Source organism: Dendrobates tinctorius, unplaced genomic scaffold, assembly GCF_039654945.1.
Source record: "Dendrobates tinctorius isolate UK_male_01 unplaced genomic scaffold, ASM3965494v1 ptg000028l, whole genome shotgun sequence".
NCBI classification, from domain to species: domain Eukaryota; kingdom Metazoa; phylum Chordata; class Amphibia; order Anura; family Dendrobatidae; genus Dendrobates; species Dendrobates tinctorius.
Genome location: NW_027361696.1, coordinates 60528894 through 60555615, shown reverse-complemented (window position 1 = coordinate 60555615; position 26722 = coordinate 60528894). Strand labels below are relative to the sequence as shown.

General features: G+C 45.4%; 1 protein-coding gene across 1 annotated transcript; it reads right to left on the bottom strand.

Annotated features, from left to right (window-relative positions):
• Positions 1-26722, bottom strand: TOMM40 (translocase of outer mitochondrial membrane 40). The gene is made up of 10 exons (XM_073570807.1): positions 26588-26722; positions 20701-20904; positions 10223-10290; positions 6148-6240; positions 5676-5777; positions 4398-4503; positions 3805-3927; positions 2477-2553; positions 2232-2334; positions 1-861 (listed from the first exon to the last, which is right to left on the bottom strand). Exons 1-10 carry the CDS (start codon positions 26652-26654, stop codon positions 722-724), a joined length of 1083 nt encoding a protein of 360 aa, XP_073426908.1. The 5' UTR covers positions 26655-26722; the 3' UTR covers positions 1-721.

Here is a 26722-nt window from a genome sequence, read left to right as displayed (position 1 = left end):
TCAGATCCCATCGCAGAAGTCACTTTATTGGTGCTGTACAGGCCCCCGGTCAGGACTTTGCTTTGGGCTAGGTGTCTTATTTTGTGTAAAAGATCAATTTCATATTGTTTTCTTCTTCTTTATAACTTATAAACATGATTTACATCCACTCTCCTAAAGATGGAGGTAGTGGCGGGACTCGCCCCCCGCCCTTTATACCTCCCCTCCGACTGCAGCACAAAGTGATTAAGGACACAGAGCTCAGGTCCAGCACCAGGACAGACCCCCACCACCTCTGAGACAAGACCATTCCCTAATAAGCTGCAGCAGAAAGAAATACAGGCGGGGACGGGGCAGACAACAATCACCACTCAGAAGAAGACCCCCCTCCCTCCAAGCAGTCACACGTCAAAATCCTCACAAGGAGGGTAAAAAATAAAAGTGATTCCTGGGGATAACTCCCTGGACACACAAAAACGGACAGAGGGGGGACGGAAAGGACAACGGGGCGGCTTCCTCACCATTCTAGGTACCTACATTAAATATTCACAGGCGGCTCCTTCACCGCCCTCCACTGCCCCCAATGGTAAAAGAAATTTTGTAAAAAAAAAAAAAAAAATGTGCCTTGCAGGAGGAGTCTGGGGAAGCAGGAGGGAGGTTGGAGACAGTCAGAAAGCAGGAGGGAGGGGCCACTTGTCCGGCTGCGGAGGGGAGACCACAAGATGAGCAGGAGAAGCCGGTGTTAACCGATGGTAAGGCCAAAGCCGCACTGGAATTTGTTCTTCTTGTGGTTGAGGAAGGCGCCCATTGCGAGCGTGAGGGGCAGCGGCGGGAGCTTCTTCTCCAAAGTGGCGCCGACGATCCAGTTACTGTCCACCGAACCTGCAATGGGGGGGGAGGGAGAAAAATGAAAGGTTATTACTAGCCAGAGCGAACCTGGCATACAGTTCAACGGCCGAGATCAAGGTGTTGTCCAGACGCCGAATATTGATGTCTTATCCTTGCTATAAGTCACCAGTATGAGATCGGTGGCGGTCCGACATCAATCATCCTACACCGATCAGTTGTTATGCGCTCCGGCAACTCACCGAATGGAGCCGTGCCAAAGAGTTTACATCAAGTCTGAGCCAATATCAGATCGGTGGTTGTGGGATCTGACACTTATGACTTACTATGGAGGGAGGGAGCTGGAGACACACTGAGCCACTTACCACGGGTATTTATGATCCTATTACATTTCCTATGCACTTTATTTGGGTATACAGACCTTAGGTCTGTCCACTATATGCACTTTATATTGTTCATGGATATCATATGATCACGGTATTTACTTATGGCCCATGTGCTCATGATGTAATTATCTCCTTATACTATGATAGATTATGGTATTGTATTATGTCCATTTGTTTTGATTTCCCTTTTACTGTGTAATTAAATAAAAATATTTTTAAGTCTTTATTCCATTGGACTTTTTTGGTTGTTCATTTTTTGAGGTTATTACTATGGAGGAAAGCAGATCAATATCTGGTGTACCCTTTAACACCTTACATACCAATGTCTATACAGTAAAAAGAAAAGTAAAAAAGCTGTATAAATTGGAACAGCTGTGATCACGCTGACATACAGAACTACATTGACACTTTATTTGTGCATCGCAGTGAACAGTGACCTTTTTTATTTTTCCCTTTTTAAATTTAATAAAAAGTTTTTGTTTTTTTAAGACGTTCTAAAGTAGCCCAAAATGATTCCAATGACAAAATACAACTTCACCCTGAAAAAAAACAAAAAAAGCCCCTCATACAGCTATACTCCGGCAACTAAAAAAAAAAAATTATGAGAGAAAAAAAAAAAACTGTTAAAAAGGCCATAAATGGGTCCGTCCTGCAAGGTTTAATAGGTGTGGAATGTTGTATGGCTCTGGAAGTTACACCGTATATTAAAAAAAAAAAAAGTGGAACAAATCAAGCTCTTCATAGATTGGAAATACGGTCTAAAAAAGTTATGGTGAAAATGTAAGAACAAATGAAAAAAATAAATATTAGAAAAAATGCATGTCAATATTCAACCTCCGCACACCGCTGTCGTGAGCAGTGATCTCTGTATCCTCTCGTTCATTTTTTCCTTTTTACAGTCAAAAAAAAGCTGAGATTTTTCGTATAACACTGCACTGATGACGGGGAAAGAAATCCACAGCCACAAATGCAGAAAAGCCACACCGCCCCCTGGTGGTGATACGAAAGAGCAGCTCCTACCTTTAAAAAGCAGGTTGGCTTTGGGGAGGTCCAGCTGGTAACCAAAAGAGACGCTGGTGTCCTGCATCCGGGTGCTGGCTTCAAACTCCACTCCTACTTGAAGCTGAAACCAAAAGATAAGAAGAAATGACAATACAGCGGAGGCGGGAAAAATATGGTGAAAAACAATTCCTCGGGGGTTTTCCCATTTTATTCCTTGATTAATAGGACATCCGTTAAACGGATGAAGAGATTGCATCACATACCTGGTCATTGGCTTTATGGTAATATGTTGCATGTGCCCCGGCCTGTCCCAGCGTGAGCGTCGCCGTCCAATTAGGAGCTTTAAAGAATAAAAAAAAAAGTGATTATTTGCAGCAATATGTGCAAAGTGTTCTGCAGGGGCGGGTACAGCGGGAAGAGAGGAGCAGCTTCAACCAATAGTTGAAAAGCAGAGATGGGCGTGTGGATTTGGCAACTTCTCACTGCCAACCAGCAGTAGATTGTGTTATAAAGGACCTATAGTGCACAGAGCGACCTGGAAACTTGGAGGACAAGAGCAAAAGAATTAAAGGAGTTTACCAGAAATTGTGAAGGAAGGCTAAAGGAAAAAAAAAAGAATTAAAAAAAAAACGTCATCTCCTCACTTAACATTTACTTAGGTGCTCTCTGCCAATTTTTGCTGACTTCCTGCAGACGCTAGGTTCATTTTTTTAAATTTAATCCACTTTTTTTTTTTTAAAGAAATTATGGAAATCCTTAAACATCCCTGGTATATAATAGGACTAGAGAGGAGTGAATCTCTTCTGAAATCCCATTTTGGGCAGATTTGCTTGCGTTGGTCAGTAGCTTCATCCTGAACCAATACAATTCAGGGTATGTTCAGTTTAAAAAAAAAAAAGTTTTTGGCGCAAAAATGCCATGTTTTTGAGGAGGATTTGGAAAGTTTCTGCTCCAAAAATAAAAACTCAGTGTGAACACACCTTATAGTCTGAGTAAAATCTGCCACAAAAAGACATTATGCTGAGAGGACTCTCCAGACCCCATAGCATTTAAAAAAAAAAAAAAAAACACACAGGGAAATGGTTTGAGGACAAACGGGGCGCGGGTGAAAGAGGACAAACGGGGTGCGGGGGAGCTGCAATGGCAGGACAGGTGGGGGCAGAATTACACAAGTGAATGTGATCTTTTATCTTTTAAACTCCTTGCCAGCCTTGTAAAAAATGTAGTAAAATGGCAGCCTGCCTGACGACAATTAGCAATTAGTTGGATTTATGCAAATCAACTCCCAAGATGAAAAATCTAAAAAAAATTTGGGCAAACTCAACAGACCCCACATATTCTAGGATGAATGTGCATACAAAGGGCGCAGAGCTTGGCCCGTTAGTGCACAATACACGCGCTGCCGTAGGCACTCATGTATTCTGTAGAGACCAAGGACGCACCAGTGCCCCCTATCTAGTCATGGCATATGTCAGGAATATGCTCAAAAAGTGGAAAAATAGGAAACACGATGAATCTGACACATAAGTGGGAGGGAAGTTGCAAAGTTTTAGGATTTCTCTTAGAACTTGCCTTCCTTCCCTCGTGTTACCTGTATATCTTCCCGCTAGAGACATGACTGTTCCTTCTTCCCCAGGACGCCTGTGGTAAACGAGTTCCCCTCCCAGTGCCAGACTAGGAGTAATGCTCTGGAGATAGTGAGCAACTACTATACCTAAAGGAAAAAAATGGAGACGATGGGGTAAGAGAATGGTACGCAAATGCCCTAATAAATAACTGATGTCGACGTGCACCGTAACTGTGGATGGGTAACACTTCTGCTTTACAGCATAAAGCTTCACTAAGGAAATTTTATTTTTAGCTGCAAAAATCATTATTAATGAATAAAAGGCAGCTGTCCACAGCCACCAATAGAGGGAGCTCCCTGTGCACAGCTTATACATTGATGTAAAGCACGCTCTTGAGCTCCACCTTGTGGCAGATGCAGGTAGACATCTCCATGGCTCTGTAAAGGGAATGCTGCAGAAAGACAAGTTGAAACTGCACAAAAATGTATGAAACTGACCAATACATAATATTTCTCTTATAAATGAATGGGGGGGGTGACATTTAGAGATACACTTTATATAGGGAAGGTTTAGGGGGCGCGAGTACAAAATAATGAAGAAAAAAGGTCACGCTCACCGGATCCTACTAATATGTCTGGGTTTCCTAGGGTGACTGCAGCGGTGAAGTCTTCTCCTCGGTATTCTGTGTCTATCTGCCAGTTCACAAACTTGGACTGCTGACTCTAGAGAGGAAGGCGTAGGACAGAGGAGAAATAAATACATAAAAAACTGTCCTTATGTTCATTATCATAATGGTGGTTGTCTGAGACATATAGCTGCCCTTTCACAACAGAGAAGGGAACTGGAAGCTGATCTCAGCAGGAGACCCCCCCACAGGGATGTGTGAAACAGTCAGAGACGCCCCCCAAAGGGATGTGTGAAAGAGTCCAAGACCCCCCCCACAGGGATGTGTGAAACAGTCCAAGACCCCCCCCCCACAGGGATGTGTGAAACAGTCCAAGACCCCCCCCCACAGGGATGTGTGAAACAGTCCAAGACCCCCCCCCACAGGGATGTGTGAAACAGTCCAAGACCCCCCCCCCACAGGGATGTGTGAAACAGTCCAAGACCCCCCCCCACAGGGAAGACCCCCCCCCCCAGGGATGTGTGAAACAGTCCAAGACCCCCCCCCCCCCCACACAGGGATGTGTGAAACAGTCCAAGACCCCCCCCCCCCACAGGGATGTGTGAAACAGTCCAAGACCCCCCCCCACAGGGATGTGTGAAACAGTCCAAGACCCCCCCCCACAGGGATGTGTGAAACAGTCCAAGACCCCCCCCACAGGGATGTGTGAAACAGTCCAAGACCCCCCCCCACAGGGATGTGTGAAACAGTCCAAGACCCCCCCCCACAGGGATGTGTGAAACAGTCCAAGACCCCCCCCCCACAGGGATGTGTGAAACAGTCCAAGACCCCCCCCCACAGGGATGTGTGAAACAGTCCAAGACCCCCCCCCCACAGGGATGTGTGAAACAGTCCAAGACCCCCCCACAGGGATGTGTGAAACAATCCAAGACCCCCCCACAGGGATGTGTGAAACAGTCCAAGACCCCCCCCACAGGGATGTGTGAAACAGTCCAAGACCCCCCCCACAGGGATGTGTGAAACAGTCCAAGACCCCCCCCACAGGGATGTGTGAAACAGTCCAAGACCCCCCCCACAGGGATGTGTGAAACAGTTCAAGACCCCCCCCCCCACAGGGATGTGTGAAACAGTCCAAGACCCCCCCCACAGGGATGTGTGCACAGTACAAGACCCCCACAGGGATGTGCGTACAGTATATTTAGCTGGTGACCCTTTGTGTGGACTGGGTTCAGGCGCCGGGTACATTACCGCGGTGGGCTCATCTCTCACCTGTAGTGCCACCTTTGATCTTATGTGTTGAGATAACTGATGGATTATTTGTGCATTCAGGCTGCCATTGTTATCCACATCACCCACTAATACTGGGAACGCCTGGAGACGGGGAAAAGAAACAATGACATGAATCTTCTAATATTCACCTCGGCGACATTGCCATTATTAGTGAAAAATAAAAATCACATTTTTTAATTACATTTTATTTAGCCTTTTACACACAACCGGATCAAAAGGCAACAATGGAGCGAAGCCAAAACTGCAGGATCAAAAGGGTGACGATTGAACGTTAGATCCAACCGGCGTCCTTGTAAGCTTAAAGAGCTTTCACTGTGAAGGATATTTATCACTTATCCGCAGTGATCCCGGGCACAATCATCAGGCAGAGAATGCAGGGTCTTATTTACAAGGAATAAGACCCTGCATGATGACTGCAGATGGCAGACCACCATAACATGTCACATCTTACCTCTGTCGGGCTCAGCTGCTTTGTTCCCACGTATGTGGCTCCAAAATGGTAATTTGAGTCTCCAACCGTACTGAGGGCGATCGTATGATTTACCTGAGATGAAGGAGGAGTAAAAAAAAAAAAAGACCAAAAGTGTAAAGTCACAATACAGTGACAGAGCAGGTACCATTTCCTTGTACTTATATACATGTACAAAATCATTTTTGCAATTGAGCTTCCTTATACATTTTGCATAGTTTGCCATTTATAATTTCAGTGTTACGCCATCTATTACTCCTTGCATAAAGAGTTATCGGAGAGACCATCAGGGAGCTTTCGACATTGGCGTACTCGCATTGTTTTTGAAGCAGAAGACGTTTCAGGACAATGCCAGCAGTGGTTTTTTCCCAGTGCTTTTTGTCACCGATGTCTAAAAACTTTATATAGAAGATAGTGGTGGCTTCCGGAAGAATGGACCGGTCACTTCTTTGAGCGGATTTTAATGGATAAAAGAAGTTATAAAAGACGGAGACTTATTAATGTCAAGAGCGAGGTGGGAAGAGGCCGCTGGTGACCGTCATCCCAAGACACATCGTCACCGGTCGGTACTGACATTGCTGTGCAGACGTTCATTATTTTTAATGCTCATACAGTGGCATGTAACAGTTTGGGTACCCCTGGTCAGAATTAGTGATATTGTGAAGAGTTAAGCAAGTTGAAGATGACATGATCCCTAAAAGGCCTAAACTTACAGATGGCAAAAGTCTGACTGGCACTCCCAAGCTAGTGTGAACTGGTGCATACTAAAAGCAGCCATCTACATAGAGTTAGGTCCATATATATTTTGTATCCAGGAGTCGGAGTCGCAACTGTGGCTTACCGACTCCACAGCCCTGCTATCAGAGCATCAAAAAGGAGGAAACACAGCGTCTGGTGATGTCCATGAGTTCAAGACTTCAAGCAGTCATTGCCAACAAAGGGTTTTCAACCAAGTACTAGAAATGAACATTTTATTTACAATTATTTAATCTGTCCAATTACTTTTGGTCCCTTTAAAAACAGGGTGGCACATGTTAAGGAGCTGAAACTCCTAAACCCTTCATCCAATTTTAATGTGGATAACCTCAAATGAAAGCTGAAAGTCTGTACTTCATCTGCATCTGAATTGTTTTGCTTAAAATTCATTGTGGTAATGTCTAGAACCAAAATTAGAAAAATGTTGTCTCTGTCTAAATATATATGGACCTAACTGCATACAAAAAAAAAATGGAGATGGCTGCTCCTAGTATGCACCTGTTCACACTAGCTTGGTAGTGCCAGTCAGTCTTTTGTCATTTGTATATTAGCTCTCTGACCGAGCACTCCGCCCTCCAGCATGAGGTGGATTTCAATTGCAACAGGGTTCTACCTACCCATAAATTCATACTTTGAAGAGAGGTGTTCACATCTACCCAGGAATTCAAACTTCAGTCTTAAGGAGCTATTCACACTAGAGACGTAGGACCCAGCACATTAGTCATGTCATTGGCTGCTGGCCATGCATGAATTGGCAAAATTATGCGTTAAGTGTCTCATTTGTTTCCTTGTATCCAGAAGCAGTATTGATATTCATATTTCATATTGACGTGCTGTAGAACTACAGAGTGCAACTTTAATTATGTTTATTGTTTAAAGTTAAAGATGACACCTTTCCTTTGTATTTTAGCGGGAAAAAAATATTTTCATCTTTTACATATTAAAAATTACAAAAGGGGAAATGGGCCTATGCAAAAGTTTGGACACCCTGTGTGGTTAGTGCCTAGTAGCACCCCTTTTGCAAGTATCACAGCTTGTAAACACTTTTTGTAGCCAGACAAGAGTCTTTCAATTCTTGTTTGAGGGATTTTCATTGTTCTTCCTTGGAGAATTCTTCCAGGTCTGTGAGATTCCTGGGTCGTCTTGCATCTGTGAGCAGGTTGCGGGATGCGGTGACGGATAGGAGGCAGAGCAAGGGTTAACAGATTTATTAACAGAGGTATAAGTCACGCAGGGAAATAAGGGAGGTGGTATTAGCAAGGTATGGGTGCAAGGTGAGGTATAAAGTAAAACAACTGTTCATGAAAGGGTTAACTTATCCGTCCGCCGGCTTCCTGACTGCAGAGCTGTAGGTTCCAACGGTGGTGCCCACGCAAGTGGCGCGTGATGTCTCCAGTGTCGTCCTGAAGAGGTAGGGGGTCCGGTTCCTGATGAAGGCGGTAGGTCCTCGTTGTCCTAAGCGGGGTCCTTGATCCACGGTTCGTTGTACGGAATGCAGAACAGTCTTTGTTACTACTGGAGCATGACTCAGCTCGGCAACAGTAGGCAGGTGAGGAATTACACAGTTCTGAGTCACCTGATCTGTCTTAGGCGGCACGCGCGCAGCACCCACCGGCCCAAAGCATCTGCAACTTTTGGTAACGGGAGACAGCGGGCACCCGGCAGATTGCTGTCCACAGTCAGTGTCCCTGGACACAGGGAATCTACAGGGCGGGCCTGCGCTATCACGATGCTTGAGGGAAGGAGCACCAACATTCCACTGCTGTGCGCTCTGTCTTCCTGCCAAGTATGCTCCCCCTTTCCCACATACAGCGCCTTTTATTAAAGACCTGCCTCCTACTGTTGAGTGCAAAGGTCGGTCCGGGTTGGAAAGCTTTCATTCGGGCAACAATGGTGACAGTCCCAGAAACGGCGCAAGAGTGGTACCCCAGGTCCGGTCCATCTTCTTACACATTATTTTGAGGTCTAGCCACAGATTTCAATGATGTTCAACTCTAGGCACTGTGAGGGCCATTGTAAAACCTTCAGCTTGCGCCTTTGAGATCGTCTATTGTGGATTGTGACGTGTGTTTAGGATCATTATCCATTTGTAGAAGCCATCCTCTTTTCATCTTTTTACAGATGGTGTTATGTTTGCATCAAGAATTTGTTGACATTTCATTGAATCTATTCTTCCCTCCACCCGTGAAATGTTCCCTGTGCCATTGGCTGCAACAGAACCCTAAAGCATGACTGATACACCTTCATGCTTAATGGTTGGCGAGATGTTCTTATCCTGAAATTCTGTGCCCTTTTTTCTCCACACATACCTTTGATCATTGTGGCCACAGAGTTCTATTTTAACTTCATCGATCCACAGGACTTGTTTCCAAAATGCAGCAGGCTTGTTTAAATGTTCTTTTGCAAACTTATTATGATGAATTTTATGGCGAGAACGCAGGAGAGGTGTTCTCTTGATGACTTTTCCATGAAGGCCATATTTGTGCAGGTGTCGCTGAGAAGTAGAGCAATGTACCACAACTCCAGAGTCTGCTAAATCTTTCTGTACGTCTTTTACAGTCAAATTCTGATCTGCCTCTCTAGCAATCCTACAAGCAGCTCTCACTGAAATTTTGCTTGATCTTCCAGACCTTATCTTGACCTCCACTATTCCTGGTAACTGCCATTTATTAATTACATTTCAAAATGAAGAAAGGGTAACTTATCTATCTTCTTATAGCCTTCTCCTACTTTGTGAGCCTCCACCATATTCAGAGTGCTAGGCAGCTACATTGGAGAACCCATGGCACAAGGCTAGAGGAGGCTGGGTTTTTATAAAGGTGGGAAATTTGCATCACCTGGCCTAATGATAGTGAACAAGCCATAACCCTAATATGCTAATTAAGGTCTGAAACCTTGGTCAAAGTTATCTGAGCACACAAATCTCCAAGGGTTTCCAAACTTTTGCGCTGGCCCATTTTTCCTTTTGTAATTTTTAGAATGTAAAAGAAAATATATATTTATTTGTTTGCCTAAAATTCAGAGATCATTTCAACTTGCCTAACTGTTCACAATAACAGTAATTTCGACCAGGGGTGCTCAAACTTATACATGCCACTGTAGAACTTGTTTTCAAGTGGAAAAGTTTAAGGGCACAATTAATCAAAGCTATTGTGCCAGGGGACTTGGAATCTGGATCCCCACAAATCCAAAAACTTTTCAGACGTGAAAAGTTTTCTGAAATTTCAGTGCAGGAGTCAGAATTTGAGCAGCAAATACAATATTGGCCGCTTTCTCTCCCAGGCCTCAGTCTCATCCTCACCTGGAAGTAATTGCTCAGTCCCTTATTCACAGTCAGTTTCACGCCTTCCATCTGCATGGGGAATAACTCTGAAAGGGAAAGAAATGATACAAAAAATGATGAATCCATAATGAGCCCATGGTGATTTTTGCTTGCTGAGCAGCAGTCAGAATATACTCAGGATATGGAGCAGTAGAAAGAGCTGGCGAGGCAGACAGGTAAAAAGCATTGTAGTGCTGGTGTATTGCATTATACCAGCGATCAGACTAATAAAAGTTAAACTCCCACAGAGGGACTATGTAAAAATGTAAAAACAGTTAAAAAAAAAAAATCATATAATAAAAAAACAAACCCTGACATATTTGGCATCGCCGCGTCAGGAACGACCTGACTTATAAAACAAAACGGTCACACTATTTAACCTCTTCAGTGTACTCCGCAAAAAACATTAATAAGGAAAGTGTCAAAAACTATCATGCCGACAAAAAAAGAAGTGTCATCAAAAAGACAGATGGAAAAAACAAGATTTTGGTTGCTTACCGTATAATCTGTTTCTCAGAGTCTTCATTGGGGGGACACAGGAACCGTGGGTGTGTGCTGCTGTCACTAGAAGGTTGACACTATGCATGAAAAAAATGTTAACTCCGCCTCCGCAGTATACACCCCTCCAACCGGCTGTAGGACAATCAGTTAGTGAAAAAGCAGTAGGAGGAGACATCATGTAAGTCATCATATATTCGTTACACGTAATAAAACCATGGGAGGGCGCTGTGTGCCCCAATGAAGACTCTGAGAAACAGATTTTACGGTAAGCAACCAAAATCCTGTTTTCTCTTTCGTCTCATTGGGGGACACAGGAACCGTGGGACGTCTAAAAGCAGTCCCTGGGGTGGGAAAAGACAGAAACTTCCTTCAGGTCGGAGAACTCACCACTGCCACAACCTTGTCATAGGGCATAATTAGGAATGGAGGACGACAGGACAATGCCGCTAGTTCTGAAACCTGCCTAATACAGGTGATGGCTACGAGAAATACCACCTTCCAGGACAACAAAGACATGGGAAGTTCCTGTAGGGGTTCAAAGGGTGAACTTGTCAAGGCTTCCAAGACCAAGTTAAGATCCCATGGAGCCACAGGGGGATCTGTAAGGAGGGGCCGCATGTGCCACTCCTTGCAGAAAGGTCTTAACCTGTAAGCGGGAGGCCAAATTCTTTTGAAAAAGAATAGAGAGAGCAGACACCTGGCCTTTCAAGGAACTTAGGGCCAGACCGCCATCTAACCCTGCCTGGAGAAAAACTAGGACAGATGGCAGGGAACAGGGCATACGTGTGACGTGATTAGACTCACACCAGCCAAAATAGGCCTTCCAGGCTCGATAATAGACCCTGGAAGAGGAAGGCTTCCTAGCCTGGATCATTGTATTAATGACTCGGTCCAAAAAACCCGCTACTCGTGGTATTGTGGTTTCAACGGCCATGCAGTCAAATTGAGCAACCGAGAATTCGGGTGGTAAAACAGCCCCTGAGCCAGGAGATCTGGTCTGTCGGGGAGTCTCCAGGGGGTGCCGGTGAGAAGATTGATAATTTCTGCGAACCAGGCCCTCCTGGGCCAGTACGGGGCAACCAATATGATCGGCACCCCTTCCGCCTTGATCTTCTTTAGCAGCCTGGGCAGGAGAGGAAGGGGAAGGAATAGGTAAGGGAGTCTGAACTGTGTCCAGGGAATGACCAGCGCGTCGACCCCTATTGCTAGAGGATCGCGGTATCTTGAGACAAACTGTTGGACCCTTCTGTTCTGTCGCAATGCCAGGAGGTCCACATCTGGAGTCCCCCCATAGCTGGCATATCTGACGGAACACTTCCTGGTGTAAGGATCATTCTCCTGCCGCGAGCCCCACCCGACTGAGGAAGTCGGTGGCCGTGTTGTCTGTTCCGGGAATGTAAACTGCCGAAATTGCAGTAATTGCGGTTTCTGCCCAGTTGAAGATTCTGGATACCTCGGCCAGTGCCCGGGGACTTCTGGTTCCCCCTTGGTGATTGACGTATGCCACCGCCGTGGCGTTGTCCGTCTGAATCTGGACTGGCTGGTTGTTGAGGTCTCTATCCCAATGTAGAAGTGCTAGAAAGACTGCCCTCAGTTCTAGAATGTTGATTGATAGTGAGGATTCTAGCCTTGACCATTGTCCCTGGACAGTCAGGTGGCGGAATACCGCACCCCAGCCCAGGAGACTGGCATCTGTAGTTACTACCTGCCAGTGGACAGGGGGAAAAGGCCGTTCCAGATGAACAAGGGGGGAGGTCAGCTACCACTTGAGGGACTCCCTGTTCTGAATGGAGGGGAGGAAGGGGCGATCCAGCAAAGAGATGGACCTGTCCCACTGAAGGAGGATGTTCCTCTGCAGTATCCTGGAACGGAACAGGGCAAAGGGTATTGCCTCTGAAGCTGCCACCATTCTTCCCAGGACTCTCATGGCAGCGCAAAAGGATAGAAGCCGGAATTTCAACAGAGAGCGAATTCCCTGCTGGATGGTAATCCACTTTCTTTCTGGGAGAAAGACCCTTGAGCGGCGGTTGTCGATTACCATTCCTAAGAATTCTAGGCGTTGTGTTGACGTTAGGTGGGATTTCTCCCTGTTTATGATCCAACCAAACCGGGAGAGCGTGTTTAAAACTACCGCTAGATTTTCCTGGGCCGGAGCGAAGGAGGGCGCCTTGACGAGAATATCGTCGAGATATGGTACCAATATTATGCCTTTGACCCTTAATATAGCAACTATCACTGCCATAATCTTTGAAAAAATTCTGGGGACTGTTGCCAGCCCAAATGGCAGGGCCACAAACTGGAAATGCTGCTTTTGGACAGCAAAACGCAGAAACCTCTGATGTCCCTGAAAAATGGGGACGTGTACGTAGGCGTCCCGGATATCTATGGAACATAGGACTTCCTGATCCTCCTTAGACGTAATTACCGACCGAATCGATTCCATCCTGAAATGGCGTACGCGGACCCATCTGTTTAGCCTTTTGAGGTCTAGTATGGGACGAACTGAGCCATCCTTTTTTGGTATCACAAACAGGTTTGAGTAAAAGCCGGTAAAACATTCCTGCTCGGGAACGGTGACGATTATTCCTGCATTGAGGAGAGAGTCGATTGCCGCAAAAAAACCTAGAGCCATAGCAGCGTCTTTTGGTGGCTGCGATAGAAAGAAGCGATCTCGCGGAAGCGCGTTGAAGTCTATCTTGCATCCTGTTGACACTGCCTCCTTTACCCAGATATCCTCTACTGCATTCTGCCAGACATCTCTGAAGAGGAGAAGGCGACCTCCTAGTCTGGGAGAGGTACTGGGAAGGGAGTTGGACTCTCTGCTGGCGTCAGGCTGAAGTGGCTCTGCCCGGCCCTGACCTGGTAGCTCTGCTGTTGGAACTGCAGGAATGCCATGACGGGGTGGCCCGAAATTATACCTTCCTCCTATCTCTCGGTGCTTGCGACCTCTGCAGGCCCTGAGCATAAGTGCCTGTCGCTGGGGTACGGCGAAAGGGCTGAGCCCTACGTTTGAAAACATATCGACGAGATTTGGCCTGAGGGAGAAGGAAGCTTGCACCCCCCCCCTTTGCATCCTTAATGATTTGATCTAACATTGACCCAAAGAGCCAGGTGCCCTGAAATGGCAGATTGGTCAGTGATTTCTTTGTGGACAAATAAGCCTGCCAAGCCTTTAGCCAGACCTTCCGCCGGACGGCTACCATGTTACTGGATGCTTGAGCTGCGCAAGACACAGCATCCAGGGCCGCTGATACCATATACCTCCCGGCATGAGATTTGATCTGCGAACTCCGCCAGTTCCGTTGGTGGTGCCCCGGCTAATATGCCCTGTCTAAGCTGTTTGGCCCATTCTGTAACAGACTTAGCTACCCAGGCTGAGGCGAAGGCTGGACACAATGTAGCGGCTGCTGCCTCAAAGGCGGATTTTGCCAGGGATTCTATCCTCCTATCAGTGGGATCTTTTAGGGCTGCCCCACTGGCGAGTGGGAGGACTGTATTGGTAGTGAGTCTGGACACTGGTGGGTCCACCTAAGGGGAGGCGGTCCAGTTGGCAGTGAGATCTGGAGGGAAGGGATATAGAATCCTAAATGATTCCCTCTCTGAAACCGCATGGTTGGGTTTTTCCTTTCCCTGGCCAACACTTCCTCAAAATCCTTGTGGGAGGTGAAGACCCTAGAGGGGGACTTATTACGCTTAAATGAAAAAACCTGATCATTAGGTTTTGATGTGGTGTCCCCAATGTTAAAAGTCTCATTGACTGCGGCAATGAGGCCCTGAACCATATCCTTTTCCTGGGACTGTTCTGGTCCATACTCAGAACCCTCCTCTGAGTGTGTCTCTGATAATGCCTCGCCTGATTCCGGGGATGAGAACTGGGAGGAAGCAGACGGCCAGTTGAATTCTGGCGGTGAGATGGAGTGAGAAGGGGACCTGGGTTGGTGGTCCTGTCTATACCTTTTACGGCCTCTAGAAGGCCCAAAACGAGGCTCCTTTGGTGCTCCTGTGTCCACTGGAGTCTGAAGTGGCAATCTGTTAAGCACCGTTACTAAGGTCTGTGATACCTTGGTAAGGTCGGCCTTGGACTTAGATAAGGAAGAGGCCCATCGTGCACACTCGCTGTCTCCCGTGGCGATGGATGGCCCCTGGGTAGCAGGCAAGGTAGCTTCCTCCTGCTCCAGAGGTAATGTGGGAGCTCTGACAGGCAAAGCGGGGGTGGGGGGGGGGGGGGTGAGCTGCACCTGCTCTCTAGCTTGGGTGACACTGTAGGTCTGCTGCAATCTGAGCAGAGTGGCGAGGACTGACCTGAAGGAAGCCTGACATTGCATTTGGTACATACAAAATATATGACCAAGGTCACTGAAGCGGATGAGAAGGAGGAGCGGGACTGCTCTCCCTTGGGCATACTGAAAGGTTTTATCTGGTGCCGACCGTCGGGGGTAGAGAGCGGAGTGAGGGAGCAACCTGTAGTGCAGTACTCACATACCCATGACCTGTGTCCGTGCCGCCCGAAGACTGAAGAGAGAGAGCGAGGTGAACAGCCCTGCCACTGCCTAGAAGCCTTATGAAATCCCCGCCCGGAAGTGGTGGGCGGGGCCCTGCTCTGGCCTCCTGGAGCACCAAGATGGCGCTGGTCCAGGAAGAGGAAGGCGGAGCCTACAAGGAGCCAGAATCTGGCGTCGGCCGTGCTGGGCTCCTTCTGGAGCCCAGGGCCATAACGCTGCCACGGGAGGAGGCTGGAACCGTGCTGCACCGCGTGCTTGAAAGTAAGTGTTGGCTCTTAAACTAAGTATAGAGCCATGGGCTGCAAGCCCGAGTGCTGATTACAGCGGTCATATTCAGCCAGAGCGGCTGGTGAGCAGATCATACAACACTGCAGCCTCTTACCTCCAGTTCAGCCGGTAACAGGGGTCGGTTTACCTGCATGAAAAGATTGCTGTCCCAAACCTTTTCTGCAGGGCGTCTCTCTCGATCATCAGGCTCTGGTGGGCGAGTGATGGGAGACGAAGGTCAGGACCCGGAGCTGCCACCTGAACACGAGTCCTGTGTTAGGGGATAGGGTCCTGTCCGCGGGATTCATGAGGACAGGGGGTGGCAGTACACGCCGTACTCATAATCCCGGTGTGGGAATACAGATGTAGCATATCTACTTATCTACTCTGTATCCATCCATGGTTACCTAAAAAGGAATGACACACATTGAGGTAGGCATGGGTCTGCGAGAGACCTCTTTCCACCTCCTGCTGACACTAAGCAAAACGGATTGTCCTACAGCCGGTCGGAGGGGTGTATACTGCAGAGGCGGAGTTCACTTTTTTTCATGCATAGTGTCAACCTCCTAATGACAGCAGCACACACCCACGGTTCCTGTGTCCCCAATGAGAAGAAAGAGAAAAAATGGTATCTCTGTAAATGTCATCTTGTCCCACAAAAAAACAAGGCGCCACACAGCGCCGTCAGCAGAAAAATAAAAAAAAGTTCTAGCTCTCGGAATGAAACAATGCAAAAATAAATATTTTTTCTATAATTGTTTAAAAGAACCAAAACCAGGGATGTGGAGTCAGTTGGGAAACTGAGGAATCAGGAGTAGGAAATTTGACTTCCCGATGACACAGGACTGGCCCAAACATAAAAAAATATGTAAATGAGGTATCGCTGTAATCGTACTGACGCGAAGAATAAAGCGGTCTTATCAATTTGACCACATGCGAAACGGTATTAAAAAAAACAAAAAACAAAATTCCTGAATTGCTGGATTTTGTTCATTCTGCTTCCAAAACAATCAGAATAGAAAGCGATCAAAAAGTCATGAGCCGAAAATGTTAGCGACAAAAATGTCAACTCGTCCCACAAAAAACAAGCCCGCACATGACTCTGTCGGCCATAATACGTTAGAATTATAGTTCTCAAAATATGGTGACTCAAAAGTTTATTTTGCAAAAAAAAAGCGTCTTTTAATGTGTGACAGCAGCCAAACATGAAAACCCGATATAAATCTGGTATCTCTGTAATCGCACCGACCCGAAGAATAAAGTCGCCTAATCACTAATACCGCACGAGGAATGGCGTGAAAATAAAGCCAACTCTTCACATGCTGTTGATTTTTTCTTTCTGCCTTCCAAAGATTGCAGTAAGGCTCGGCGCACATTTATGCTGCGCTCTGCATTGAGCACTTACACCAGGGCTTATGTGTAAATTTCTGAAATATATGATTCAGACGGAACCTCTGTCTGAAGATTCCCTGTAAGGCAGATGGAGGCACTGTGGACGCCATCTGACCTATGATCCGGCGGTGTCTGTCTTTTTAGGATTGCATAAAAGCGCGGTCGACCAAAGTTTTGTGCACTTCTGAAAAGGACACAGCTAAACAGAGGTCAGACGGCGTCCAGAGTAACTCTGCTGTTTCATTATAGTGAATGGATCCCCGGAGGGGGGGGGGGGTGTCTCATCTGAATCACATTATTCAGATATTTATTTGGAAACCCCGATATAAGTGCTCAATGTGATGCCAAATGTTATTTAACCCCTTCATGACCGGAGCTTTTACGGTTTTGCGTTTTTGTTTTTTGCTACCCTTCTCAGAACCATAACTTTTTTTATTTTTCAGTCAATATGGCCATGTGAGGGCTTGTTTTTTGCAGGACAAGTTGTACTTTTGAACAATACCATTGGTTTTATCATGTCATGTACAAGATAATGGGAAAAAGTTTCCAAGTGCTGTGAAATTGCAAAAATAGTGCAATCCCACACTTGTTTTTTGTTTGGCTTTTTTGCTAGGTTCACTAAATGCTAAAACTGACCTGCCATCACGATTCTCCAGGTCATTACAAGTTCATAGACACCAAACTTGTCTAGGTTCTTTTTTATCTAAGTGGTGAAAAAAAATTCCAAACTTTGTTTTAAAAAACAAAAAAATGGCACCATTTTCCAATACCTGTAGCGTCTCCATTTTTCATGATCTGGGGTTGGGTATGGGCTTATTTTTTTGCGTGCCAAGCTGACATTTCTAATTATACCATTTTGGTGCAGATACGATCTTTTGACTGCCCGTTACTGCATTTTAATGCAATGTCGCGGCAACCCAAAAAAACGTAATTCTGGGGTTTTTAACTTTTTTTTCTCGCTATGCCGTTTTATCGATCAGATTCTTTTTCTATTCACAGATCGGGCGATTCTGAATGCGGCGATACCAAACTTGTGTATGTTTAATTTTTTTTTTGCTTTATTTTAAAGGGGGGCGAAAGGGGGGGGTGATTTTTTCTTTATATTTTTAAAAACTTTTCTTTTACTTTTGCCATGCTTCAATAATCTCCATAGAAGCTGCCACAACCTGATCAGCTCTGCTACATAGAGGCGATGATCAGATCGCCTCTATGTAGCAGAATTACTCACTTGCTATGAGCGCCACTCACAGTAAGCTGTCACTGACAACCATAGAGGTCTCCAGGAGACCTCTGGTTGTCATGCCAACGAACCAGTGATCCGCGATCACGTGACGGGGGTCACCGGTGGATGAATTTCCAGTCTGATGGCCGGAAGTGCAAGTTAAATGCCGCTATCAGCGTTTGACAGCGGCATTTAAATGGGTTAATAGCAGCGGGAGGATCGCGATTCCACCGGCGGCTGTTCCGTGAACATGTCAGCTGTTCAAAACAGCTGACATGTCCCGGGAAAGATGTGGGCTCACCGCCGGAGCCCCCCTCAAAAGGAGGGATACCGACGTTGGCGCCTTATTACGCCTGACATCGAAAAGGGGTTAAAATAATCCCAATAAAAGCTTCAAATCAATCCACAAAAAAAGCAAGTCCCCACTCAGTTCCGTCATTTGTTATTGTAAATATAGGGGGCTTCCACGTTACTAGTAGCACAAAAGCTCTGGAAAAGAGAAATAGGTACTCGACCCCCAAAAGAAATTCAGCAAAATCTGTGCTCCCAAATCCAAATGTCCCCTCCGATCTGAGCCCCAATGTGTCTAATCAACATTTAGCGTCCACATGTTTGGCATTTCTGTAGCGACGAGAGCCCAACTAATTTACAGGTACATGTCTCCAGAAGCACGAGCTGGGCACTACAACAGTAGTTTGCAATTTTCACACAGCAACATCCACTGCTGCTTGTTTCAGGACAACACCAGTGGAGTCAAATAATCACTACACCTGTAGATAAATTTCCATATGGGTGTAATTTCCAAAATGGGTCACTTGAAGGTGGATTCTATTCTTCTAGCACTTAGGGGCTCTGGTAAGGAGCCCACAAACTATTTTAGGAAAACCTGCAGAGTAGGAGGAAAATAGCGCTCCTTCCTTCCTGAGACTCGCCGTGTGACTAAGTATTACTGTACTGCCACATATGGGGTATTTCCACGATCAGCTGAAACTGTCGGACAAATTTTGATGTAATTTCTACCCATTTCCCAGTGTAAAAATGTTAAAACCTTGGGGCAAAGGCAACACTTAGTGGAAAAAAAATGGTAATTTTCTATTGACAGCCCAATGTTAGACAATTCTGTGAATGGCTTGAAGGTTAAAAATGCTCACTACTCCTCTAGATGAATTTTTCCAAGAGGTGTAGTTTCCAAAATGGGGTCACTTGCGGGGGTCTCTGTTGTTTCGGCACATCAGACGCTCTTCAAATATGACATGGCATCTAGCCAAAATTGCGTTCCAGAATTCAATTGGTTTTCCTTCCCTTCCGAGTCCTGTCGTAGTTTTCCCCCCTACATATGGAGTATCTTTGTACTCAAGAGAAATTGCGCAACAAATTGTGCAGTCCATTTTCTCCTGTTACCCTTGTTAAAATGAAAAATTTGGGGCAAAACCAACATCTGCAGGAAAAATTTGTTTTTTCCATTTTCATGGCTCTACATTATAAAATTCTGTGAAGCACCTGGGGGTTCAAGGTGCTCATCACACATCTAGATAAGTTCCTTGAGGGGTGTTTGCAAAATGGGGTCAGCTGTGGGGTGTTTTCCTTTGTTTAGATACTTCAGGGGCTCTGCAAACGCGACTTGGCGTCCGCTCTCAATTCGAGACTATTTTGAGCTCAAAAAGTTAAATTGGTACTCTGTCCCTTCCGAGCCCTGCCGTGCGCCGAAACAGTAGTTTTTCTCCACATTTGGGGTGTCTGTGTACTCAGGAGAAATTGCACAACAAATTATATGGGGTCCATTTAAATACTGGTTCCCTTATTAAAATTTAAAAAAAATTGGGGTTCAATCAACATTTTTGTGGTACAAAGTAAAATTTTCATTTTTTTCCTTCCACACTGCTTTAATTCCAGTGAAGCAACTGAAGGGTTAACAAAATTCTTGGTGCTAAGCACCTTGAGGGGTGCAGTTTTTAAAATGGTGTCATTTCTGGATATTTTCTATCGCATTGGCCCCCCAAAGTCACCTCAGATGTGATCCCTAAAAAAAATTGGTTAAGTAAATTTTGCTTGAAAAATGAGAAATCACTGGTCAAATTTAACCCTTTAACAAACAATACGTTTCAGAAATTATGCTGATGTAAAGTAGACATGTAGGAAATTCTATTTATTAACTATTATGTGTGAAATAACGCTTTGGTTTCAGGGCATAAAAGTTAAAAGTCTGAAAATTGCAAAATTTTAAAAATTTTTGGCAAACTTTCGATATTTTTACAAATAAAATGCAAAAAATATCGGCCTAAATTTACCACTATCATGAAATACTATATGTCACAAAAAAACAATCTTAGAATCACTGATCCGTTGAAGCTCTCCAGAGTTATTACCACATAAAGTGACACTGGTCAGTACTGAAAACAGGCTCGGGGGTGAAGGTGTTAAAGGGGGGTCCCATCAGCAATTTATATGACTTCTTTAAACATGGCTCACGTAGGCTCAGAGCTCACGTTCACAAACCAACAGACACGAGGAGGATGGAGAAGACTTGTGTACACCCAAGACATTAGCAGCAGCCACAAAGCACAGCCTCTCACCTTTACATTTGCGGTGACATTCCTCAAAGGTTCCCGGATTAGGTAACCGCTCCTCCTGGGGTTCTTTCTTCTCTACAGCTGTGCCGAGGCCAGGAACAGGAGGCATTGTGAATCCAGGGGGTACTGTTACTAAACCTGGGGCGGGGGGAGATCCGGCAGGAGGGGGTGCAGGAGAACTGGCAGCTAAGACGTTCCCCATTTTGGCTATAAAGGAAATCAGAAATTAGAGAACAAGCCAAACTGATATTCTGGAAAAATTGCAAAAATAAAAAAGCATTTGACTGAGGTGCAGTTGCACAACCCCTAAAGTTGTGGCACCCATTATCTTTTCTTGCAGCAAGCCTCAGTACTCATGGAATAATTTAATGTGATTTTTTTGCTTGGGTCCAGGACACGACGCAGGGGAGGCCAACCAGAATACACTCATAGATCCCCCAAAATAAAGAAAAAAAAAGCCTGCCTTGTACAAAATCTGCAACCCCTTTTTCTACCTCGGGTAATTCCCTTCTACATAAATGGGCATTGTTCTTGTAAAAACGAGCAATTTACTTTCTAGTAAAATGTTTTCAGCCATTCTTAAGATATTAACACTTTACTTTTCAACTCGTCGCCTTGGGGACCGACAACTGCTGTTAGCCAGCAGAGCCTGGGTAGTGCTTCCAACTCTTTTCCATTGTTTTGAACCCAGCGCGCCTTTACCTGCTAGATTCAACACAGTGCTTGCAAGCTAGACAGCAGCAGTGGTTGGTCTCCTAGGTAATGAGATGTAAGCAAAAGAAAAGTGTTAATATCTCAAGAACGGCTGCAAATTTTTATTAGCAGCTAATTGCAAAAGTGCTTGTATTTACACATATAATACAAAACTATGAAGATTGTAATAAGTCTTTTAGTTTGGTTAACAATAAGGCTATGTGCACACGTTGGGGATCCGCAGCGTTTTTTCCGCGCGGCATTGCACCAAATCCGCAAAGGGTAGGTCAAGCAATGCTAAACAATGGGAATCCAGAATTCGTGTGCACATGCTGCAGAAAATTCCAAACTGATTCGCAGCGTTTTATTTTCCGCAACATATTAATTCTTTTTGTGGATCTGCAGCGCTTCTGCACCCATTGACTAACATTGAGTCAGTCAAATTCACAGCCACACCGCAGGTATAAAAAGGTCTGCAGATTTGCTACGGATGTGCATGTGAAAAAAGATGCGGAAAGGAAGGAGGAAGAATGTGTGGGCAGAGACTCTGCAGGAGTCTGACAGGACTACTACTCCGATCCAGCTATGTCTGCTGTCACATATACAGTGACAGCATGAGCCGATGACGGGATAGTAGTCCAATCATCTGGCGACTGTGTTCAACTGTAAAAAAAAAAAAAAAAAAAAAAAATTCATATTCACCAAACACCTAATCCCCGACGCCCTCGATCTCCTGCAACAATAATAAACCAACATATACTTACCTTTCCGCCATAGTCCATTCAATAACGAGTGTCCCACGACGATCTCACATGTAGAACAGTCACATCGGGAGATGTGACTGCTCTACCCGGTCTTCAGTGATACACTGCGAGTTCACCGGAGTTCGTGCTGTCATTGTGGCACCGCTGCATGAGGAAATTCTCATGCAGCGGTGACGTAAGAGCACGAACTCCGGTGAACTCTCAGTGATACACTGCAGGAGCGATTACCTCCTGTCAGTGTATCATTGGAGGCCGGGTAGACAAGTCACATCTTACAATGTGACTGTTCTACACGTGAAATCGCTGTGGAAAACTCGATAAATGGACGTCGGACAGGGAGTATTTATGTTGGTTTATTATTTTATTTTTGTTGCAGGAGATCGAGGGATTCGGGGATTAGGCAATACAGTAAGTATGGTAAATTAAGATTCAATAAAGGAGTCTGCGTGATTATTTCAATTAAAGGACTTTATTCTGGTTGTGTCTTTATTTACCATATAACTTTAGGATTAGTAATGGATAGGTGTCTTATTGACACTTCTCAATTACTAAGCCATGGGTTTGATGTCACCGGACAATACAAAGGTGACATCAACCCCACAAATATTACCCCACTTGCCTCCGTTACAGGGCAAGTGGGAAGAGCGAGGCTAAATGCCAGAATTGGCGTATCTTTAGGATGCTCCATTTCTGGGGCGTCTGAGAGCTGATGTTTTTAGCCTGGGGGAGTGCCAATATATATGGTCCCTTCCCAGGCTATTAATATCAGTCTGCAGCTGTCTGCCTAGCCTTTGCTGGATCGATTTTATAGGGGTACCCCATGTCAATTTTGTTTTGGGGTTCCCCTGTAAACTAGTCAGTAAATGCTAAGCAAACATCTGTGAGCTGATACTAATAGCCTGGGAACCTTTATGGCTATTGGTTCCTTCCCAGAATATTAACATCGGCTTCCTCTTGAAGCTCATCAAGAGAATGCCAAGAGTGCGCAAAGCAGTAATCAAAGCAAAAGGTGGCTACTTTGAAGAACCAAGAATACGAGACATATTTTCAGTTGTTTCACACTTTTGTTAACTATATAATTCCACATGTGTTAATTCATAGTTTTGATGCCTTCAGAGTGAATCTACAATTTTCATAGTCATGAAAATAAAGAAAACTCTTTGAATGGGAAGGTGTGTCCAAACTTTTCATCTGTACATACATTATATATATATACACACACACACACACACATTTGTTGTGTGTGTAAACATTATATTTGATCATGGTGTGCATCTTCAATGGAGAATGAAAAAGAAGAGGTTGGACAAGAAAATGACATGACAATTCTTTTTTTCTTGTTAAATAATATATCTTTATTTAACTTACAAAACGTATACAAATTCACATGAAAATTTGCATAAAAACCATGAGGAATTTCAACTGCATTTTCTGCCAAGAGAGGCAGAATCTGCGCAGAATTTTACAAAAGCAAATCCTCAACGTGCGCACATAGACTAAGGGGGTGTTTACATGACGGAACAGACAGCCACAAAGCATGCAGGGATTGCCTAACAAACAGACAATCTCTGCATGTGTTGCGCCTGTCAAACAGCAGCGAGACGTACAGCCGCGTGAACTCGAAAATATTTTCCCAAACATGCCAAATACCCTCTGTTAGCACCCAAGCATGCTCAGAGAGCATGCTTATCCCAGCACGTTCGCTCATCACTAGAACCTTACCCTGCAATGAAGGTGGAAAGGGGGAATTAAACTGACAGCAAAACTTCTGACGCCCCGCTAAGTCGGTGCACAAATCCACACATCCCAAAGTCGGAATCAAATTTCTGCCAAAGAATCCAGTCATGTGAGCAAATAGTAGCTGCACGTTTTCCATTTTATGCATCTACAATGGAAATAAAAGGACGAACTGCAGACGTATAATCTGAACCGACTGTTTCTACAGCGAGCGGATGAGATTGTGCAAGACCTGATCCACTGCAATCAGGAGGGAACTCTGCCCCGTATGAACGTGCACCTCTCAACTCCTCCATCATACACATGCATGCTCTCCTCTGAGCGTGCATGTGTTCTCAATAGAGATACGCTATAAAAAACACCTTTGACCCCTTACTGGTAAAGCATATGCCGGCTCCCTGACTTTGATCCAGGATCGTGAGGGATGTGTCACTACACATGCCTATTGGCGCGCTCGTGACGTGATTGCAGGGTCCCGATGGGTTGCTATGAAAGAAAGGGTTCTGCTGAAGACCTCTGTGCTTGTCAATATGATCCTCCTGTGAAGGCCAGCGTTTAGCTCATGCTCATAAGAGATTGTGGTTTTCTCTCTACACAGCAGTGCTGAAGCCTTGCAAAGTGTAGCACAAATGACCGGACGATCGCAGCATCAAGTCTCCTAAGGGGACTACTAAATACAGTAAAAAGCTAACGTTTTTAAAAAATATGAAAAAAATACAATAGTTCAAATTATCCCATTAAAAAAGAAAATGATTTAAAAAAAGAAAACATGGTCTTGCCGCGTTCAGAATCTACCAAAATATAAAAAGAATTAATCCAACCGGTAAACGGTGTAACAAGAAAAAAGATCGAAATGACAGGATTACGTTTTTTTGGTCGCCGCAACATTATATTAAAATGTAATAAGGGGCGATCAAAAGAGCGTATCTATCCCAAAAGTACAGAAAAAAAAACGATGTCTTTTTAAGGATAACAGAAATATGCCAGAAATGAGCCAGAAGTGAACATAAGGTAAGCCAAACCTCTGTGTTTCAATATATCAAATTTCTTTCTCTTAGCTCAACTATCCAGCTATGGTCCAATATCGCTGCTTCGGTTCGCTTCCAAACTCCTGGAGCAGCACATCCACGCTGAACTTTCCTCCCATCGCTCATCTAACCTGCTCTTTGACAATCTAGGTTCTGCCCCAATCACTCCACTGAGACAGCCCTGACCAAAATTACTAACGACCTACTTACAGCCAAAGCGAACGGACAATACTCTATACTCCTGCTCCTAGACCTGTCCTCTGCCATTGACATAGTTGACCACTGCCTCCTACTACAGATCCTCTCCTCCTTCGACAACAAAGACCTCGCCGTATCCTGGATCTCCTCATACCTTTCCAACAGCACATTCAGCGTCTCCCACTCCCACACCACCTACTCATCCCACCCGCTATCTGTTGAGAGTCCCCCAAAGCTCTGTTCTAGGACCCCTACTCTTCTCAATCTATACACTTGGCCTGGGGCAACTCAGAGTTCCACGGATTCCAGTACCACCTTTATGCCGATGATACTCAGATCTACCTCTCTGGTCCAAACGTCACCTCTCTGCTCTCCAAAATCCCGGAGTGTCTATCAGCCATATCCTCCTTCTTCTCCTCCCGCTTCCTCAAACTGAATGTGGACAAATCTGAACTGATCATCTTTCCCCCAGCTCACAGATCTTCCTTACCTGACCTATCTATAACAATTGACGACATCACGCTTTCCCCCGTACCGGAGGTCCGCTGCCTCGAAGTAACGCTTGACTCTGCCCTGTCCTTCAAACAGCACATCCAAGCTCTCTCCACCTCCTGCCGCCTCCAGCTCAAAAATATCTCCAGAATCCATCCCTTCCTCAACCCTCACGCTACTAAAATGCTTGTACATGCCCTCATCATCTCCCGTCTCGACTACTGCAACATCCTTTTCTGTTGACTCCCTGCTAACACCCTCGCACCTCTCAAGGCCATCCTTAACTCTGCTTCCCGACTAATTCATCTCTCTCCTCCGCAAGTCTCTTCACTGGCTCCCACTCTCTCAGCGTATCCAATTCAAATCACTAATACTGACCTACAAGGCCATCTATATCCTGTCTCCTCCATATGTCTCTGAACTAATCTCCCGATATCTTCCCTCACGTAATCTCCGATCCTCCCAGGACCTCCTTCTCTCCTCCACACTTATTCACTCCTCACCCAACCGCCTCCAAAACTTCTCCCGAATATCCCCCATCTTCTGGAATTCTTTGCCCCAACACGTCCGGCTATCAACCACATTCGGATCCTTCAGACGGAACCTGAAAATCCATCTCTTCAGGAAAGCCTACAGCCTGCAATGATCCCCGCTGCCTCCTCATAACTATCGGAGCTACCTCCTCACCAACACCAGAGCTGCTGCAACCCCCCCCCCCCAGCCTACTGTCTCCTTCCCCACCATCCTGTAGCATGTAAGCCCAAAAGGGCAGGGTCCTCTCCCCTCTGTTATCAGTCTAAGATTGTTAGTTTACTGTAAGTGATATCTGTAATTTGTATGTTACCCCTTCTCATGTACAGCACCATGGAATCAATGGCGCTATATAAATAAATAATAATAATCATAATAATAAGAGACATGCAGCAATTGCTAATTGAGCACTTCTCTCCATACATAAAGGACCGGCAGGGGCCTCACCCTCAGGATCACACTTGTCCCCTGCCTGCTCCAATAACCTTCCAAGCATGTCCCATTCATACTGCATGCGGCAGCCAGACGTGCGGCCCTTACTGCCCCGCCGTGTGCACGACCCCCGCCAGCCTCCACAGCCCT